Source organism: Mastigoproctus giganteus, chromosome 7 (assembly GCF_048544385.1).
Source record: "Mastigoproctus giganteus isolate SK-2022 chromosome 7, ASM4854438v1, whole genome shotgun sequence".
Lineage (NCBI taxonomy): Eukaryota > Metazoa > Arthropoda > Arachnida > Uropygi > Thelyphonidae > Mastigoproctus > Mastigoproctus giganteus.
This window is the reverse complement of record NC_143581.1, coordinates 39,331,839-39,353,859: the sequence shown is the minus strand read 5'-3', so window position 1 is coordinate 39,353,859 and position 22,021 is coordinate 39,331,839. Positions and strand designations below refer to the sequence as shown.

General features: G+C 39.0%; 1 protein-coding gene across 1 annotated transcript in view; it reads right to left on the bottom strand.

The window, feature by feature from the left end:
• Rs1 (Dead-box helicase Rs1) overlaps positions 1-22,021 on the bottom strand; it is a 161,444-nt gene that overhangs the window by 99,884 nt on the left and 39,539 nt on the right. Inside the window, exons 6-7 of the mRNA XM_090376846.1 lie at positions 21,141-21,246; positions 14,217-14,390 (exon numbers count right to left, since the gene is read on the bottom strand). Of these exons, the coding sequence (XP_090232972.1) occupies positions 14,217-14,390; positions 21,141-21,246 (280 nt within the window). The remainder of the gene's footprint in view (positions 1-14,216; positions 14,391-21,140; positions 21,247-22,021) is intronic.

Genomic DNA, 22,021 nt, shown 5'->3' with positions numbered 1-22,021 from the left:
AACTGGAACTGTTAATTATTTCACAATGGAAAGAATACATACTCGACCACGAGGGCAATAGTCACGTGGTTAGTGACGGACATGGGGGAGGGAACAGTGACTAATCTTATAGGAGTCTTTTCAGTAACAAGTGAATCTTGTTCTGATTTGTCTAAATTCAAACTATAAAAGTTCCTGCATCTGGCTCTCCTCACATTTCCTGGCGCAGTGGACAGCGCGCGTTTGCTGTTTTCGCTGCCTCATTATCAGTGGTGCATCGTGTGAACAAGCTGAGCATCGCAGGCAGTGCAATATCTGCATATTATTTTTGCATCTTGATTGATTATCCTGTGTGTACAATAGCAAGAAGTGTTTCATCAATAAGAGGCGACAAAAAATTGGTAGATGATGAAAACCACATTTATGTGTTTTCAAAGAGAACTCTAGATGAAAAACATGGAATCTGAGTTTGTGGAAAACATTCCACCTGCAAAGGGCGTGTTTGGACAGAGGGTTTGGAAGGCCCAGTTGTGAAAGTCGTACCTAAACATAACCATGCAGCTTAAGCTGCAAGGTCGGAAGCATTGCAATTGATTGGTCAAATACAGCAACATCCAACAACCACGAACGAATGGCCACAGCAAATTATTACATCAGTAACTGCAGAGGCTCATGCCAATGTCGCGGCATTACTTCCTAAAAAGGATTCACTTAAACGAACCATTCGTCATGTTACATGCAACAATGGTACTCCTGCTATACCGAGCAATCTCCAGGACCGAGTAATTACACAAAATTATCATCGATGGCAATTTACAACAGTTTTTGATGTATGATTCTCAGGACGAACTGCTCCCGCGTCGCATGCTTACTTTTTCCACTAGTAACAATCTTCAGTTATTGGCACGTAGCCAGGAGTGGTTTTCTGATGGAACTTTTAGCACAGTACCCACGCATTTCCAGCAGCTTTATACAATTCATGTGGTTCAATTCAATGCAGTTATTCCAGTGGTCTACGCACTTCTGCCAAACAAAACTCGTGCCACATACGTCAGGTTGCTTCAAGAAGTTAAAAACCTACAACCGGGTCTCCAACCCCAGGGACTTATTACAGATTTTGAACAAAGTGCCATGCAAGCCTTCCAACAAGAATTTCCTGGTATTGTAAATACCGGTTGTATTTTTCATCTTTCCCAAAGCGTTTGGCGAAGGGTACAGAAGGAAGGTTTAAAAGCCCGATACGAACAAGACCATGAATTTGCTCGTTGGATCCGAATGATTCAGGCATTGGCATTTATTCCTCCTGCTAACGTTATTCAAGCATTTGAAGATTTAGTTGAAGCTGATGACTTCCCCATTGAAGCTATGGTGATTGCAAACTACTTTGAAGATACATATATTGGAAGACAGCGGAGAGGCTGGCAATTACCCATTTTTGCCATCGAATTGTGGAATGTTTACACATGAACACTGAATGATCAGCAACGTACTAACAACGGCGTGGAGGGGTGGCACAGGGGATTTCAGGAAACTTGTGCTACTTTATTCCCAAATATTTACGATTCACTGATCCTTTAAAGAAACAACAAGGGCTATGCAATTTCGAAATTACACAACTAATTGCCAAGTAATTCAGGCAATCAAAGAAAAAAGAAGTACGCTGCAATTTCTGCTAGAATCAAAAGAATAGTCCAAGATTTTCAAAATTGTAATGTGATTGATTACCTTAGAGGCATTGCATACAACTTCGAGTTTTAAACAATAATAATGTGCATTTATTCTATTAAAACAAAATAAATTAGAATTATTAAAAAATTAAGTGATTCATTTACATTTCTGTAGCCTACTCAATATCTACAGGAGGCGAAATGCTAGGGGCCACTTTTCCGGATCCCATATTGTATATGGAAAATTTTTATAATTCTGTTGCTCTAACGAAATTATTGTCTGCTCGAAAAACTTATGTATGTGAAACATTATGCACCAACAGAAAAGAAAATCCAAAAGATTTGGTGATGTGAAAATTGAAGAAAGGGGAAATTGCATGGCAATGAAATGGCCCTGTTATAGTATGTAAGTGGAGGGATAAAAGAGAAGTTCTCACTATTTCTAACAAACATGTTGAAATGGTTGAGGTACATAACCAGAATGGAAAAATTTCGATAAAACCAAACATAATTCGAGATTACAATAGTGGAATGTCTGGCACAGATTGATCGGATCAAATGCTCTTGTATTATTCAGAGCTAAGAAAACCATCAGATGGCCAAAAAAAATTGCATTATATATTTTAGAAATATATATACATAACGTATACGTCCTTTTCCATCAAGTTACAGGTTCCACCATAAAATCTATAAAATTCAGAGAAACATTCATTGAATCTTTGATTGGAGAAAAAATTCTAAAAGTTCCAAAGATTAGGTCTGAACGTGAAATTCATTATTTAGAGGATATAATACCAACTGAAAAAATAAAACATGCCCGACTAAGCCATGTCGAGTATGTACAAGGAATAAAAAATGCTGTGAAACAAGCTATTATTGTCCAGTGTGCCAAGAAAAGCCTGCTCTTTGTGTAGAAGAATGTTCCAAGAAATATCACAAATAAATAAGATTATTTTTGTGAGTTTTAGTAATACACTTTTCTTTATGTACTTGTGAATAAAATATTTTTTTTTTTTGTGAATAAATTCTTGTTTTCTGATGCTGTGGTTGATTTTTCATTCTTATCCCAGAAGCCCACTATCCGTCGGTTGCACGTATTTGCTACAAATATACTCGTAGCTGCACCTGAAAGGCAAGTCATACCAGTCTGAGTTAACTCGTAGGCGCAGCGTCCTGGGCCAGATCACCAAATAACTCATATTTGGCAGTCAACATATTAAAAGGGAAATCACGTACACCTTATTCGATGACCCTTTATAATATACATTGTTTCTTCAAAATGTTTTGGTTATTATTTACAAACCATTTCCCAAATCAATTACTGTATTTTTTTATAATACTTCATATTTCAAAATACAGTAGTAATAACCTTGCATACAATAATTTAATTGTAGGCCTAATTACACTTTGTTTCATATAAACTAGGTATTCATGTGTATTTTTTTTTTTTTTTTTTTTTTATGTGAACCCCAAACATGAGAGGTATTAGAACCTATAGTACTTAGTACCATGCTTGGGTTAGGGTTGAAGGAGAAGTATGGGGGGGGGGGATGCCGGAAACTTTGCTCTAGAGACTAAACATGGGTTTCACCACTTCAAGCCTCCAATAAGCAAAGTGGTGGTATTTCACCGGTTGATGAAAGCCATCTACTACCTATGTTTGATTATCGGAAATAATCTTGGTTCCAATTAGTTCCAATAGTCAACATTCTACTGTATTACACTAAGGTCATCATCGCAGGGGACTTTAATGCCCATATTGGCGTGGACAGATCTGGTTGGGAAACAACAATGGGCAAGTTTGGCCATGGGAAGATCAATGACAACGGCTTACGTTTGTTGTCCTTTGCCGCATCTAACAACCTGATCATTGGAAACAGCCATTTCCAGCACCCTCAAAAACATCAACTTACATGGCGAAATCCATCTGGCAAGGACTCAGCAATCCTGGACTACATTTTGATCAATGCCAGATTTCGCTCATCACTCATGGACGTTCGTGCCATGAGGGGACCTGATTGCGGATCTGATCACTACCTCATCCGGGCTAAGGTGCAGCTCAAATTACGGCATGCAAAAAGATCATCTCGGTCAGCCAAGCTGGACTGGAGGCAGCTAATGAATGCTGCCAACAAACAGGCATATCAGATCGCCCTATCCAACCGCTTCGAGATGCTGGCTGTGCCCGAGGATATAAATGAAGAAGAAAAGCAGATCTCTGATGCCATCCTGGAATGTGCCAAGCCCCTATGTCCACCTGCCCGACGTCGAACGCAACCATGGATATCAGACGAGTGCCTCGACCTCGTGGACAAACGGAAACAGGCAAAGTTGGTCGACTTTGAACGGTACCGGCAGCTAAACCGAGAAGTCCGACAAAGAATGACAGCAGAAAGAGAAGCATACTGGAACCAAGTGGCAGACGATCTTGAAGTGGCGGCATCCAAAAACGAGTACCGCACTCTCTACCGCACCCTCAGATGTCTGAGTGGAAAGACCAAATTGACTAGTGACAACATCAAGAATGCTGATGGGACCTTCGTGCGATCACCATCCGAACGCCTGCAACGGTGGAGTGAATTCTTCAAAGCTTTGTATAATCACAACCCACCTCAGGGACCGCCAGCAACAGCACTCTCGATCGACCCCCCTGAGGTCTCCATGGTCGATGTTGAGCCTACAGTAGAAGAAGTGAAAGCAGCCATACAATCCCTGAAGAATGGCAGGGCACCAGGAGTGGACCAAGTCACCACAGAAGCGATCAAAGCCGGGGGAGATGTACTGCTTCGCCGACTACACTCACTCCTCAAAACTATCTGGTGCACTGAACAAATTCCGTTAACATGGAGGAAAGCCATTATCGTACCGATCCACAAGAAAGGTGATAACCGGGACTGCAAGAACTACCGTGGCATCAGCCTCCTTTCCATCATCGGAAAGGTCTTTATGAAGATCATCCAGTCAAGACTGCAAAAACATCGTGAGCAAACCAGTCAAGAAGAACAGGCAGGATTTAGACCCGGGCGAGGATGCTGTGATCAAATCTTTGCCATTCGTCAGCTGATGGAGGAGAGGATCCGGTGTGGACAGCGAACCGTCATTGTTTTCATTGACTTTAAGTCTGCTTTCGACTGTGTCCACCGGCCTGCCTTATGGAAACTACTAGAGGTTGAACATGTACCTCGAAAAGTCATCACACTCCTCCAAACTGCATACAACGGTTTAACCAGCCAGGTGCGCATCCAGAACGATTTATCTGAGGAATTTACCATCCAAACTGGAGTCCGCCAAGGGGATGTAGCCTCCCCATTGCTTTTCAACATCGTGGTCGACGCCATTATGAGGCAAGCATTCAGAAACAGACAGGGCATACAATATGACAAGGATCACTATGTGACTGACCTGATGTTTGCTGATGATAGTGCTATCCTTGCCGGTAACGATGCTGAAGCCACGGACATCCTCTACGACATTGCCCGCATTGCCCGGCCATACGGTTTGAAGATCAATGCTGGTAAGACAAAGGCCCTGACAACGGATGGGTCGCAAACCACCATCTATCTCGAAGGCGTCCAGATCGAGCAAGTGCAGGACTTTAAATACCTTGGGTCGCTGGTCCAGGAGAAGAAAGTTGCATCCACCATGGAAATCCACAGCAGAATTGGACAGGCGGCCACTGCGTTCGCCTCGCTCAAATGGTGTCTATGGAAGAGGACCAACATTTCCACAAAGACTAAAATCCGACTCTTCCGGACTTTGATCCTGCCCATTCTTCTTTACGGATCGGAAACATGGATTTGTCTCAAGTTAGATTTGAACAAACTTGAGGTATTCCAAATGCGATGCCTGCGGCAGATCTTGGGCATCTCTCTTCGCAACCGCATCACTAATGATACCATCCGCGCCAGATACCAACAGCAACCAACCATTGCCGACCAAATCCAGAAGCGAAGGCTCAGATGGTTTGGCCACGTATGTAGAATGGGCACGAACAGAATACCATCCACACTCCTTTGGAGACAACGACCCACCCAATGGAGCATCCAACGGACCGCGCCTAGGAAAACGTGGGCCAAGCAAGTGGAAGATGACTTGAAGAGCCGACGTCTCGACCTTAACCAGGCCAGGACTGAAGCCATGGATCGTAAGGTATGGAAGAACATCACAGAGCAAGTCCGAAACCCTGCGGCACCTACAGCAGCATACTGGTTGCGTGGCCAACCGCCTCCCCCAGCTGCCAGCTAAGGACCAAAGAAGAAGAAGAAGAAGGTCACCTGGTAAGCTATTAAATATACCCATTTGTAATGTGTCTGTAAATTGCGTGTTCTGTGGTTGATTTGACTATTTTTTTGGATGAAAAACCCTGCTATCTACACCTGAGATCGACTAACTCAGCCATGGAGTGAAAACTGCCCATAAAAGTTCCTTGTGTCATCAACAGGATTCGAACCATGGCCTTTCCCACTCAGTGCAAGGAGGATGGTGACGATACCACTGTGCTATCAGTGCATGTGGGAAGAAATTATGTTCACCAAATTTTCTAATACATGCAATATCTTAATTAAGTCAAGTTTGACTTTACATGTACAGCCGAGCCAACATTTCATGATAGGTGGGAGAAAGTACTGCACAGACTGCGAGTGCATTCTGGCAGAGTGAAAAAGAAAAAAGGTGTGAAATTTTGTCATTGGCAATGAAGATTTTATAAATGCAACTAAATAAAACTATATTCACAGAGAAGCCGAGAAAATTGTAATTTTTATTTAAAGATAATGACAAAAATTAACTGGGTCTAATTCTGTTTTGCAAGAATTATTTTAATTTTGTTCTTGTTTTGATAAATTATTTGAATAATATATTTTAGTTTTTTTTTTTTTGTAGAATTTGTATTGTTTTAATGTTTCAATAAATTAATGAAAATATTAAAAATTGCGCATTACTTTGACATCCAAAGGTGGTGCACTTGCACCACCTTGCACCATGCTGCCGGTGCCCATGACACCAGCCTTACCTACAAATCCTAGAATGGTAAAAAAAACTCACATTTACTCAACCAGCTAGAAAACACCAACATCAATAACAAAGATCTTCTAGTCTCCTTCGACGTTGATACCATGTTCACTAAAGTCCTATTAGAAGAGACTAAAACTATTCTCCACCAAATACTAGGTGACCAGTTACACACTACCTTCTTCAACCAACCCATAGATATTTCACATTCTCGACAACAGATTTGTTGATAGGAGAAGGTTACTTCAGCTTCAAAAGTAGCCTGTATAAACAAGGTGGATTACCCATTAAGCATGGGTAATTTGCTCTCCCCTCTACTGAGAGAGATTTTCATGAATTTCTTTGAAAACAAGGCCATAGAAAAAGCTCTATAAACTTAAAGTTTGGATTAGATATGCAGATGATGTCCTTACAATTTGGTCACACAGCACTGAGGAACTCAGCAACTGTCATTCACATAAATAGCCTACATCCACACATCTCTTTCAAAATGACATTAGAAGATAAGATCTTTAGACCTTCTACTAAGCAGAACTAACAACGTCATCACAACACAAATATACAGAAAACTTATAGATACAGGATCTATTCTCCAATTCTTGTCTAACCATTCCTTAAACACAAAAACGTATCCTGAGGGCTTGCTGCCCTTGCAAGGGCCAAGCTCTAAAAGATGAAATCATTCAGATTGCACACATCTTTAGAAACTGTGGATATCCATAAAAACTGATATCAAAAATGATACAAAGTACAACAGAAAAATTCTCCAATACATCACTATCCCCTATGCACCATATCAGCAAAGAAATAAGCCTAGATAACTAAAAAGCAAAATTTTTATCTTTTATTTACCCCCCCCCTCCCAAAGGCTTTCATCACTATAAACCATATATACTGACTATAATATAGAGATTGCCCTAAAGCAGCTTTTCCCAAACTGGAGGTCTGCAGACCGCTGGGGGTTCGTAGACCAGTTCCAAGGGGTCAGCGAAACACACCTTCTTGTATGGAGTCAAATTATTCGTTCTATGTATAGCAAATCGATGATAAATAACATTATTATATCACCTTTATGAAAAAATAAGAATAAAGGTGAGTTTTTTAAAACATAAAACTCTGAATTTTCTTTTCAGAAAACCCAGTGTTCATATACACCAATGAGCCAAAACATTATGAACACCTACCTAATATGATGTTGGTCCTCATTTGCAGCCAATACAGCTTGACCCGGTGAGGCACGGACGCTACAAGATTTCTAAATGTCTTGTGGTATCTGGTACCAACATGTAACCAGCAGATACTTTAACACCTGTAAGGTCCATGGTTGAGACGCCACAGATCAGAATTGCTGTTCCAACACAAACCACAGATGCCCGACGGGATTGATGCCTGGGGAATTTGGAGGCTAGGGCAATACCCAGAAACCTTCCTCATGTTTGGCGAACCAGTCTCGGACAATCTGGGCTTTGTGGCATGGCACATTATCCTGCTGAAAGATGGCACCGCCAGAGGAGAAGACTGTTGCCACGAAGGGGTAGGGTAGGTGGTAGATGTCAGAGTGCCCAGCACATGGATGACTGGACCCAGGGTATCCCAGCAGAACATCGCCCAAAGCCTGACACCGCCGGCACCGGCTTGTTTTTGTCCCACGGTGCATCCAAGTGCCATCACTTCCCTAGGTAAATGACACACACGTACCCGGCCGTCCACGTGGTGCAACAGGAACCATGATTCATCAGACCAGATGACCTTCTTCCATTCACTCAAGATCCAGTTTCGATGCTCGCATGCCCACTGTGGGTACTATCGCCAGTGAACCGTGGTTAGCATGGGCACTTGGAGCGGCCTGTGGCTACGCAGCCCCATTTTCAGCAGAGTTAGATGTACTGTGAGTTATGACACATTACTCCCATCACCGGTGAATTGTGCCAGTCACCCTTCTGTTGCCATGTGCTATCTGGGAGAGCCTTCACTCACCCCTAGCATTGACGGGCCATGGTCATCTTAACACCCAGCCGGCGGTTCATGAGTTTTCCTTCCTCTGACACTTTCGTTACATATTAACCATGGCTGACCGTGAGCACCCCATCAGCCGTGCTGTTTCGGATATGCTCTGACCCAGTCGTCTGGCCATTACAATTTAGCCTTTGTCAAACTCGTTTAAGGCTGCTGCCTTTCTCATCTGAAGAATAAGAGTAACACTGATTAATGGAGCTCAGTATCAGGTGTTTTTTATGCCATGTCCTGACCTGTGCACACGGCGTAGGTTCACCTGCAGTTGCTTCGATTTGCATAACGACTCACCGGTCATAATGTTTTGGCTCATCGGTGTGTACACAGACACACCCACACAGAAACATATGTGTGTGTGTGTGTGTATATATATATATATCTTGGGTCCACAAACTTTTTTGATTTTTGAAGGGGTCCATAACCCCCCTTTTTTTTATTTTAAGGGTAAGATCTCAGTAGTTCTAAAGCTTATATAGGACAAAAAAAAAAAAAAAAAAAAAAGAGAGACAGTCGGAGGAGATGAACACAAGGACACTGAGAAAGACAGATTAACAGAGTCAGACCCCTCTGTCCTATACATGGATAGAAGACCACAATTAGATTTTTGAAACATCGGTACTGACTACAGACAGATACCATAACCATAGATGCTACAAAGAAACCTTTTTAATAGGAGCCAAGGATAACATTAACTGCAACAAAGGAATTCATACTGAAAACACACACACCTTTAAGAATAAAGTCCTAACCCAAATTAAAAATGAATTTAAACTTCTTAACCACAACCAACCCTACAACCAAAACAACAACCCCCCCAACAACTAAGAAGTGCACTATGACCTAGATCAATCTTACCAACCACCCTAGAAACAGATCTTGACTGGTAAAGTTTTCTGACAATATAATTTAGTTTAATTATATCTTATTCTATTTTAATTTTAATAAAAAATATATTTTTAAATCTGTATTAACCTCCCCCATTATCCACTAAGCCGGGGGTTCTTAAACTTCGTGATATTGCAATCCTCAAAAATGCTAAAGGAATTTGTGTGATTCCTTTGAAAACAGAAAAAGAAACAAAATGTGAGTGAGAAAAGGGGCTTGTCTTGTGATCTGGTTAATGAACCAAGTGTTAATAACACACCTGAGATTTAATAAAGAATATGATTGAAGATGATTTTTTATACATTACACATTCAACTGTATCCAGGTGCAACCCCCTCGCTCTAAGCTGCTTGCGACACCCCCAGGTTGAGAAATGCTGCACTAAGCAATACCTACAGTAATGTTACCCACAGAGCACAAGTAAACCCTGGTATCTGTAGATCATTTTGCATCTCACAGATCTTTAGTTTTGCCATACTGAGTGGCACTTGATCGGTCTCGTGAGTGCAGCACGTGGATAATTCAAACTTGTGGATGTTACAGATATGTATCAAGCAAAGAGTGGCGATTGAATTTCTTACCAAGGAAGAAGTGACACCTATCGAAATGCATACGCATCTCAAAAATGTTTATGGCAACAATACTCGGTAATGTTCGGTAAGAAACTTTAACTGTGGGGAAAGTGACATTGTTAATAAGCCCCGAAGCGACTGACCAGTAATGTCAGTGATAACAGACAAGTGCCAGATCGATGCACTGATAAAAGAGGACCGCCGCATCACAAAATGCGAATTGTGCAATGCAGTAGGTATAGGGAAACCTGCTGTGATAACCATTATAAAGGAACTAGGCTACAACAAGGTTTGCACCCAGTGGGTCCCAAAACTGCTGACACATGAGCAAAAAGAAGCCCGGAAAGTCATCTGTACAAAACTTCTCCAGTGCTATGAGAGTGAAGGAGAGGTTTTTCTTTCATGCATATACAGGTGATGAATGGCACCACAATCAACTCAAATCGATATGTGGAAATGTTGAAAAAGTTAAAAGCCCACATCTGTAGAGTTCAACCGGACAAAAAATTTAATGAGGTTCTTTTCCATGATAATGCATGACCCCACACCAGTCTGTGCACGAGGAAGCCATTGCAAAACTGGGGTGCACTGTTTTTCCTCGTCCCTCTCATAGCCCGGATCTTGCACCTTCTGACTATCACATCTTCGGCCCGCTGAAGGATGCACTCCTTGGAACCTATTTTGCAGACGACGGTCAGCTCAAGGACAGTGTTTTTGCAAAGTTCTCTGGAGCAAGAGTAAGGACTTTTACAGGATTGGAATACAGAGTCTGACTCAGATTTGGCAGAAGTGCACAGAAAATATGGTGACTTTGTAAAAAATAACAGTTGTTTATTAATGATTGAGGATTAATAGATGTAAAATGCATAGCTGTAGGAATTAAATTTCCTGAGGAAAAAAAAATGGAGACATACTTTTTGAGTGAAACATATACGAGGAGCAGTACGAAAGTACTGCTCTTCGTATATGTTTCACTCATAAACAAATCAACAAGTTCTTATAACCTAGGTGACCTTTTGTGATGGTGATATTGCAGAGACAGCTCATAACTGCTTACTAACTTTAAAACAAAAATTCTTTGAATTAGATCCAAGTTCGATTTACAAAAATATTTTAGAAATTTAATTATACTATAATTTTTAAGAATTCCATAATAATAACCCTAGTAACCTTCATTACTGTCCTTGCAGTCACTGAAGAAGCGGTAAGAACATTATGTACATATTTACAATTTGGAAATAAACATAAAGAAACATAGGTTTCAAGTTTATCTTCAAATAACCAGTTCAAGAAGCTATTTTTGGACATAAACTAATCATTATCATAATTATAAAAACATTGAGTGTAATTACACATAAGTTCTGCAACTAATTATAAGACTGTTCATGTCCAATTTTCAAAATTTTATACAGCATGCAAATGTTTCCCTATAACACAACATGCAAAATGTTTCCCTACATCTGATTTAAAGCAAAATGTATACTCAAACAACCCTCATGACAGATGCAGAAAGTTATTGACAAGATCTGTTTGGAATGTAACTCACTCTTCACATTTTTAACTGGAGACCAGAGGTTGCTAGTTAAAAAAAATACACAAAAAGCCTATCTATATCCAGAGCTGGGAACATGGAATGCTAATTTAAAAAACATGTCTAGAAAATCAATGACTATAAACTCATTTCCTTGAATTTTCTGGTTAAATTACTACAATTAATACAAAGGGTACTAGGAAAGTTTTGCAATACAGCTTTGTTTATTAAATTTTTTCAAAGTAATTTCCTCTACATTCAATACACCTCTCCATCCTCCGAAACCAATCTTTAAACCAGTTCTGCCAAGTTTCACTAGGGAGTAAAGCACACTCGTTGTCCCAAGCCCGTAGAAGGTCCTCATCACTGGAAAACTGCCTCCCTTTTAGCTTCATTTTCACATGCAGGAACAGTGCAAAGTCGCAGGGAGCAAGGTCTGGTCTGTAGGGAGGGTGCTCGAGAAGTTTCAGTCCTGTCGTGGTCAAATATTCGGTGCAGGCTTTGGCGCGGTGAGCTGCAGCATTATCGTGATGGAGGTACCAGGTGTCCATTCTTGACTTTGGCCCCAGGTTCTTCATAGATCCAATGACTTTAGGCAGGCATTGTTCAGTATACCACTTAGCTGTGACTGTCTTCTGCGTGTCCAAAACGACACGTTCCACAATTCCACTCGATTTGAAAAATACAGCTATCATTTTCTTCTTTACAGATCGGGATTTTCTGACAATTACGGGTGTGTCGTCATCATCAAAGACCCAAACTTTGTTTTGAACCTTGGTCGGCAGATCGTAATAGTACAGCCAAGTCTCGTCACCTGTCACGATGTTGTTCACATACCGAGATTGTCCCTTATCAAACTTTTTTAACATCTCCCGGCACCAAGTCACACGTCGTGTCATCTGCTCTTCAGTCAGTTGATGCGGCACCCAGAGAGAACAAAGTTTCTTCACTTGCAAATGATCTTGCAGAATCGAACGAATTGCTGGTGCATTTAGGCCCAAAGTATCCTCTATCTGTTGGTAGGTCACTCGCCTGTTTTCGTCAAGCATTTTTCTCACAGCAGTAACGTTTTCCTCCGTAACTGATGTTCGTGGCCTTCCCGGCCTCTCAGAATCCTCCAGAGTGAAATTTCCCCTTTGGAATTCTCTATACCACCTGAATATCGTTGTACGATGTGGACAATCATCATCTAGTGCAAGAGTCATTTCTTCTAAGCACTGGTCTATGGTTAAACCACGCACGAAATTATACCGCAAAACTGTCCTTATCTCATTTCTTGACCACGATGCCATCGCAAGCACTTTACACTCTCACTACTAATGAATAACTGAGCCCATCGACTTGGTGTGGCGGCTACTATGCATGTATGAACATGTCTCAACATGCAGCAACAAGCAGCTTCCTGTGATTCGTTGTTGCGTCATATTGCAAAACTTTCCTAGTACCCTTTGTATAAAGTGAAATAAAACAACACACCAACCATTTCAAAACTAAAAAGTTTATTAAAGACTGCTTCACTAAGTAAATTTTATTGAAAATATAAAAACACAATATAATAAAATGCTGGTATAAGACACTAGCACTATATCATACAGCTACCTTAGTGGCCTTCTTCAATAGCTCTTTAAACAAACTAATATAGCCTGATAGCCAACTTTAATAATACTTCATACATCCTACATGGGAAAATGTACTATTACAATACCGCCATCTATGATACTAAATTAGAGGATTGTCAAATAGAAAGGAGGAGGAAGGAAGTTTTTCAGATGATGGTTATAGTGACACATTATGGGGTAAAAGAACTGTATTCAAGTTGGGTAACAGGCTATATTAGTTTGTTTAAGGACATTTGAGTGCTTGCTTTTTAATTGTGTTTTTTTATTTGTGATGTTATCACTAACAAAAAAACAAAATTATAGTTAGCAATGTCATCACTTCAGTAAACATTTAGTTTAGAGATGACCAGTTCTGTTTTATTTTGCTTTATATTAATTGCTGTAATTTAACTAGAGAATTTAAGGAAATGAGTTTATATGGAATGTTATGTTCCAAAATGAAAATATCATCTATGATGCAGAGCCACTTTCCTGATTTTGAAAGGGAAGGAAGAAAGGTTTAATGATAGCATTCTTCCAATGTCTATTACAACTCAGAAACTTAACTTTTTACTTGGCAAAAAATTCTTTTCACATCTATAAACTACATTAGAAAACAGACAAAAGTTCTATAATATATAAGTTTTTGAAGCTGTTTTCAGTCCTTTTATTGGAATTCTATGCCATTTTATATCTTGCATCTTAGGATTTGAACTGTCAACTGAGTCTTCTGATGCTACTCTAAAGGTATCTTTAGAGTAGCATCATACTGTCCCATAAAAAAGATTGGAACAACCATTAAAAGTTTTCGGGATGATGGCATAAAATTGCAAATAAATTGTATTATACGCATATCATCATTATAAGGTGTGCCATTTATTTGTAGGGAGACATTAGGAAGACTTGCAGTGATAGCAATTAAAATTATGATTTCATAAACCATTTTTTAAAAAAAATTTACCTGCTGTCAGGGCAATCTCAATGTTTGTAAACTGTGAAAGTTGTCGAGAGACTTGGTAAACCTGAACAGCAAGTTCCCGGGTAGGAACTAACACTAAAATACGAGTAACAGGTTTCTCTTTTGGCTTGTATAGGAGTCGTTCAAGGATAGGCAGCATGAATGCGGCAGTTTTACCTAAAAATATTTTGAGAAAATAAGAAATTAAAAAAATAATAATAATAAGTTTATTATTAAGAATAATACAAATACTAATCTTATTAACAGATTCTAAATCTTCTTACATTTTTTTTTATAAAAAAAAAAAGTAAAAATAAAAACTAAAATACTTATAACAAATAATGACAGAGCGAGATACCATAACGAATAACGACAAAAAAAAAAAAAAAAAACACAGAGAGAGAGAGAAAGAGAAAAAAAATGGCCGGTCAAACTGGAGATATATCAGATGAAAATATCGATCATTGAAAAAATTAACTTTTTTCATTTGACAAAAAGATGATTTAAATAATGAAGGAATGTATTTGATATTCAGCCATTTAGAATCAATGAAGATACTTATTACTCTTCTAAGGTAAAATGAAACATCATACACCGATGAGTCAAAACATTATGACCACCTAATATGATGTTGGTCCACCATGTGCAGCCAAAACAGCTCATACCCAGCGAGGCATGGACGCTACAAGATTTGTAAATGTGTCTTGTAGTATCTGGTACCAACACTTAATCAGCAATCCTTTAACTCCTGTAAGGTCCGTGGTTGAGATGCCGCTCCAACACAAACCACAGATGCTCGTGGGACTGATGTCTGGGGAATTTGGAGGCCAGTGCAATACCTAGAAATCTTCATGTTCTGTGAAGCAGTCTTGAACAATCCGAGTGGTGTGGCATGGCACGTTATCCTGCTGAAAGACAGCACTACCAGCGGGGAAGACCGTTGCCATGAAAGGATGTACCTGGTCAGCAATAATATTTAGGTAGGTGGTAGATGTCAGTGCCTGGCACATGGATGACTGGACCCAGGGTACCTCAGCAGAACATTGCCCAAAGCATGACCCTGCCGCCATCACTTCCCCAGGTATATCATGGTGAAACAGGAAACGTGATTCATTGGATCATCGACCTTCTTCCAATCACTCAAGGTCCAGTTTCAATGCTCGCATGTCCATCGTAGGCACTTCACCAGTGAACCGTGGTTAGCATCGGCAGTCAGAGCAGCCTGTGGCCACGCAACCCCATTTTCAGCAGGGTTAGATGTACTGTGTGTTGTGACACATTACTCCTGTCACCAGCATTCCAATTACTGGCAAGTTGCGCCACAGTCCCCCTTCTGTTGTACCATCCGGGAGATGGTACATGGCAACATGTATCATGTACCACCACAGCTCATCGATGCTCACCTTGAGCATCGATGAGCTGTGGTGGTCCAACACCTCGCTGGCAGTTAGTGGGTTCCCCCCACCTCGGAACACTTTCGATAGGTACTAACTATGGCTGACTGTGAGCGCCTCACCAGCCGTGCCATTTCGGATATGCTCTGCCCCAGTCGTCTGGCTATTACAATTTGGTTTTTTTCCGAACTTGCTTAAGTCCACTGCCTTTCCCATCTGAAGAACAAGAGTAACACTGATTAACGGAGCTCAGTATCAGGTGTTTTTTATATTATGTCCCAACCCGTCCATGCACCGTAGTTCACCTGCAGTCGCTTCAATTTGCATAACAACTCACTGGTCATAATGTTTTGGCTCATCAGTGTATGGTGACAAAAACACATGAAGGAAAAAAGGAATTAAAATGTGGAGGAGTTAACTAATTATCGAATAAGATGAGCAAATTCAAGATTCAGAGACTTATATCAGAACTAATAACAACAGAATTCGAAAACATTTGCAGAATCAGGAAAAAATATGGAGAACACTGTTATCGGAATGGTCATTTATTAACTTGCTAGTGGGTACTTAAAAATTGAAATAATTCCCCAGAGCTCTGTCTTGGTAACAGTAAGATCTTTTTATCTACTATTACAATGGAAAAAACATGCTTGGTGCTAATCCTAGCAGTTTTGAAAGATGCCATTAATTCAAAAATCCTACTTTTATTTTGAGGCCTGTCATGCAAGAACCTGAAAAGTTATGCATGAAAAGAGATCAAATTATTTGTTTAAGTCAGGTCACTGGAAGTAATCTACTTTTTTTATGTTTAAGAGAGAGAAAGAGACAGAGACAGAGCTCTGGGGAAATTCATCATGCAGATTATTTATCCAAGAAATTACTGGAATAAATTACAATCTATATATCATAATTCACTATGGTCATATCTTTCTTAATATCCATTAAATGGATTAATATATAAAATGAAAAAAAATTTAAAATTCTAAAAAGCAATATAGTTTTACATTTCTAAAGCAATAAAGAACAATCCTCTTATGAAACAGTATCACACATAACCAAAAAAATGTTCAAAAATATCTTTGTTTAAAATTTAACTGAATTTAGAATGGAAAAGTTTCTATTTCAGTTTTCAAAATGAAAAGGAGGCTTACACATAGCAGCATGTTTTGCCATTGAGTTTCAAGAAGCAAATTCTTCTGACAGTGTATTTACAAGAGAATAATAATATTTAGTATTAGCAAATGATGCAAGAAAGCAAGCTTATAAGACATAAGCACTGGGAAAGCAAAAATAAGAGTAGGAGTGTGTCATAGGCCTAATGATACTAATGAGTACAACAAACAATTGTACAGAGAAATAGAGTGGGCTAGTAAATCAGAATGTCTTATAATGAGGGATTTTAACTTCCCAGATAATGACTGGAACTTGTGGACTGATCACTCGCACACCACCAAGACTTTTGTGGATTTATTGGATGATTGTTTTCTGCGGCAGCATGTTTGAGAGGCAACCAGAGAGGGTAATACTCTTAATCTGGTTATCAGCAGTGATTATTCGTGTATTTGCAGATAAAGGAACCACTAGGGGGGCAGTGATCACAGTGCACTTATGTATTTACTTAAAGATATAATTACCATCAGGGGTAAAGGAAAGGGTTTTTGCTTCTGTAAAGATGACTAGAGTGGTCTCGGACAGTTTTTAAATTCTGTACAGTGGGCCAACTGATGATGTTACCAACAGCAAATTCAAAGTGGGAAGAATTCAAGGAATTAATTCTGGAAGCTACTAGGCTTTTCATACTTATTAAGAAATAGTGTTCAAGGTTTAAGCCTAAATGGTCGTCAAATGAACTAATGAGACTGGTGGCAGAGAATAAAAATGCATACGATGCATATAAATTATCAGGCGACACAGAAGCCTACAGCAGGCATAAGCTAGTCTGTAATCTAGTCACAAAGGAGATTAGGCAAGTGAAGGCAGATTACGAGAAATCTTTGGGAAAGGATGCTAAGAAAAACAGCAAGGACTTCTTTACTTATATAAACCCTAAAAGGAAGGGGATGAATCAGATTGGTCCACTTAATATCGATAGTTCGACTGTTGATGATCCTGCTCAGATAACTAACAAACTGAATGAGTATTTTGCATGTACATTCACACATGAGGAGTTAGTTATTAAGGGAGGAAAATGCCAGAAGTTAATCAAACTGTAACAGGGTGCTTAATGATTTTGTAATAACTGAGAGCAAAGTGGAGGAGAAATTGTTGAGGTTAAATTTAAGAAATGCTCCTGGGGTGGATGGGATCTATCCAGTTATATTAAAGGAGGTACAAAGGAACTAAACAAACCCTTAGTCATAATTATGAGAGCATCCTTGGACTCAGGGGAAGTCCCCACGGACTGGAGATATGCAAATGTATCCCCAATCCATAAAGGGGGATCAAAGGGTGACATGAGTACTTACAGACCAGTTAGTTTAACTTCTGTTCCAAGTAAAATAATGGGCTCACTAATTAAAGATGCACTGCAGGATCATCTAAACAAGACTGCAACAATTCAGACACAGCATGGGTTTGTTACGGGAAAGTCTTGTCTGACAAACCTGATTGGACATAATGATGTGGTTTCAAAGGAACTGGATGCAAAAAATAATTTTGATATCATATACTTGGATTTCAGGAAAGCTTTTGATACTGTTGTGTATGGAAGACTACTGTACAAATTGGAGCAGAATGGTATTAAGGGTAAGTTGCTACAATGGATAAAAGGGTGGTTGAATAGGAGAAGACAGAAATTGGTAATCAATGGAGCTGCTCTTTGTGGAATATTGTTATTAGTGGAGTCCCACAGGGTTTGGTGTTGGGCCCGCTATTGTTTTCTATATTTATCAATGATATTGATGAAGGTATATCAAGCTTAGTGTCGAAGTTTGCAGATGATACAAAGGCAGGGTTGTTAATAACAGTAATAGCAGTGTGTTACTGCAACAGGATCTAGAAAATTTGGGCAGATGGGCTGAGAAGTGACAACTGAAGTTTAACATTGACAAATGCAAAGTACTGCATATGGATAGAAGTAACACCCAGAGGAACGTACTGTGTGGTACTACACTTAGGGTGGTAGAAGATGAAAACGATCTGGGAGTAATTGTGCAGTCAGATATGAAGTTTTTTGAGCAATGCAGACAGGCTGCCACAGCAGGTCATGGGGTTTTGTCAATGATATACATGAATTTTGCTAGCAGGGAAAAGCATGTGATTGTCCCTCTGTATAAGGCAATGGCCAGGCCACGCCTTGAGTACTGCGTACAGGTCTGGAGGCCTCATTTTAGGAAGGATGTAGATTTGCTTGAGCCTGTACAGAGAATGCTACAAAACTGGTGAGGGGAACAAAGGGCATAGTTCTAGTTCTCTTACCAAGAAGGGCTTAAGTTCTGCAAATTGCAGCAGCTGGAGACTAGGCACCTGTGAGATGATCTGATTGAGGTGTATAAGGCCTTGAATGGGTTGAGCACGTTGATTTCTGATGGGATTCTTCCCCTTGGTCAGATTATGAACCTAAAGGGGCATATATTCAAATTGAGGAAAGACAGCTGCAGAATATATGTGCGGAAATTTGCCTTTGGCTAGCAGGTGGTTAATTGCTGGAACAAACTTCCATCTGTCATTATGGAAGTGCAAAGCTTAAATAAATTCAAGGAGGAACTGGACAAACCATTAGAGGGAATAGTTGTGTGAATTTTTTTTTTTTTTTTTTTTTTGGCTGATGCTACATAAGCTTGCTTTCTTGCATCACATTACTTTTACATCGGCCAAAAAAAAAAAAAAAAAAAAAAAAAGCCTTTTCACATCAACATCCCCTTCAATAGTTCTAGTTCTCTGAATTTATTCAAATTACCAACTTTCATAACAAGTGACAGAAGTTTTTGTTCTAACTTATCAACCACCTCCTGGCTGAAGGCAATCTTCCACACATGTATCCGACAACCATCCTCAATTTGAATTTATACCCACTCAGGTGTATAATCTGAGAAAGAGAAAGGACTCCACTGGCATTGAGTGTACACAATACATTCTGAGCTTTGAACACCTCAATGAGATCTCCTCACAGGTGTCTAGTCTCCATATACAGCAAAACTGAAGCCTTTCCTGGTAAAAGGAAATGCTTCAATTCCTATCAATAATTTTGTTGCTCTTCTCTGCACCCACTCCAACAGATCCACATGCTTCTGCAAATCAGGCTTCCAGGCTTGTATGCAGTATTCAAGATTAAGCCTAACCATTGTCTTATACAAAGGAATATTCAAATTGTAGCATTTGAAGACTAGGCACCTGTGACGAGATCTGAATGAGGTGTTTAAGGCCATGAATGGATTGAGTAAACTCAATGTTGATGGCATTCTTCCAGATGAGATTACACACATCTCAGCATCATAGGGGGGCATAAATTCAAATTGAGGAAAGATAGTTGCAGGACAGATATGTGGAAGTTTGCCTTTAGCCAGTAGGTGGTTGACTGTTGGAACAAACTTCCATCTGTTGTTGTGAAAGTGGGTAGTTTGAATAAATTCAAGGAAGAACTAGACAAATTATTGGAGGGGTTGAATGGATAGTTTTTTTTGGCTGATGCTCTATAAGCCTGCTTTCTTGCATCATTTGCCACTACTAATCACCTTATTTCCCTGCTAGCAAAATTCCTGTATAATTTATTTACTTTATTAAATTTCACATAAGTGGGAAGATTAAGTGAAATATATAATAATGATCAAGGTAAGAAACCAATTTATATAATAATTAAACACAAAACAGCAGAAGCAAATATCTAACAAGAAACAAATAGACAAGTTGTCAGACAATGGAACCAAAAATAGCAGCACAAAGTGAAAGGCAAAAATAATAACATAGATAGTGATAGCTGATTTAACAGATGCTTTTCATATATAATTCAAAAACAACTTAAACAATGCTGCTGCTGCTGCTGAGAGAGAGAAAAAGAAAAGACAACAGCCACTACAATCTTAAACCAATGAATTAACACGCAATAGATATTTCCCAGAGGGTCCATCAGACCAGGCACAACCACCACTATTGGATTAATTCTGATTTGATTTTTAACAATAATGTACTCTAATGTTTGCCGACCAAGTTAAAATAAGAACAAATCAATTATTTAAAAGCATTTATGTACAAAGTTTTCATTTTTGCAAATTTTCAAATTTCCACAAAAAAAAAAAAAAAAAAAACTCACTTGGCAGAGCCAACCACTAAGAGAAGGTCATTCTCCTGAGTCTCCTGAATAAATTTGTTATGTCACTGAATAAATTTGTTATGCTTAGTGAATTCAATGCTGAAAGAGTTGAATTGGATTAGGTAAAGTAGTTGCACCTCAATTCAAGTACTGGAAGTTGTGCAGGAGTAAACCAGTATAATTACAAGAGCTTTAAATCTATCCACGAAGAAAACTTTTAACTGATCTTATTTAGTTTTAAACCTTCCCTGTTGAATATTTTAAAAGTCATAAGTTATATCTCACCTGTTCCTGTAGCAGCACATCCACAAATATCTTTTCCCATAAGTGCTACAGGAATAGTTGCTGCTTGAATTGGAGTAGGTTGAAGGAAATTCATTACTGTGATAGCCTAATTTTAAAAAAAATGCACATATACAGAATAACATTATTTACAATTTGTTGTTATTTATTTACAGCAGTTACAAACTATACTTCTAGAAAACTTAGTTAATGTTTTTAAACGTTACACTTAAAATTCTATATTTAAACATGAACCCATTCAAATTTGTAAAATAAGTTTTCTTTCAGTTGAAATTTCAATGTATAGTAATTCATTAAGGTTATTATATTAAAAAACCACTCTTATACCACGTGAAAATTAACAATATAGTTTATTAGACTGTTTGCCTACATTAATATGACATTTCGGATATCTTACCGATACCCATCATCAGACCAAGCTATTAGGGAAACAGAAAAATAGAAAGAGTTACAAATTGGAATATTTTAGAATATTACAATTGCCAATAAGGTAATTACAGTTACAAAAAGACAAATACAGTAAACCCCCGCTATTCGCGGGGGTTACGTTCCTGAGAAATGCCGCGAATGCCGAAAACGCGAATACTGAGTTATGGCTCCCATAGTAATAAAGGGGTTCCGCTCCAAAGTATATAAGAAAAACTAGTCTAAAATTTTGTCTATGTATGTATTATATGTACCTTCATAATATGACTATGTACATAGACAGTACATAGTGAAATGCAAGCATATGGCATCGAAATGAAAATAAGAAACAATTTAATATTAAATGTAATATTTATTAGAAATTTCAAACAAATCTTTCAAACCAGCGTCTTTGCTAGCTAAAAAACCTATCCCGCCAGTGTTATCACCAGTTTCGC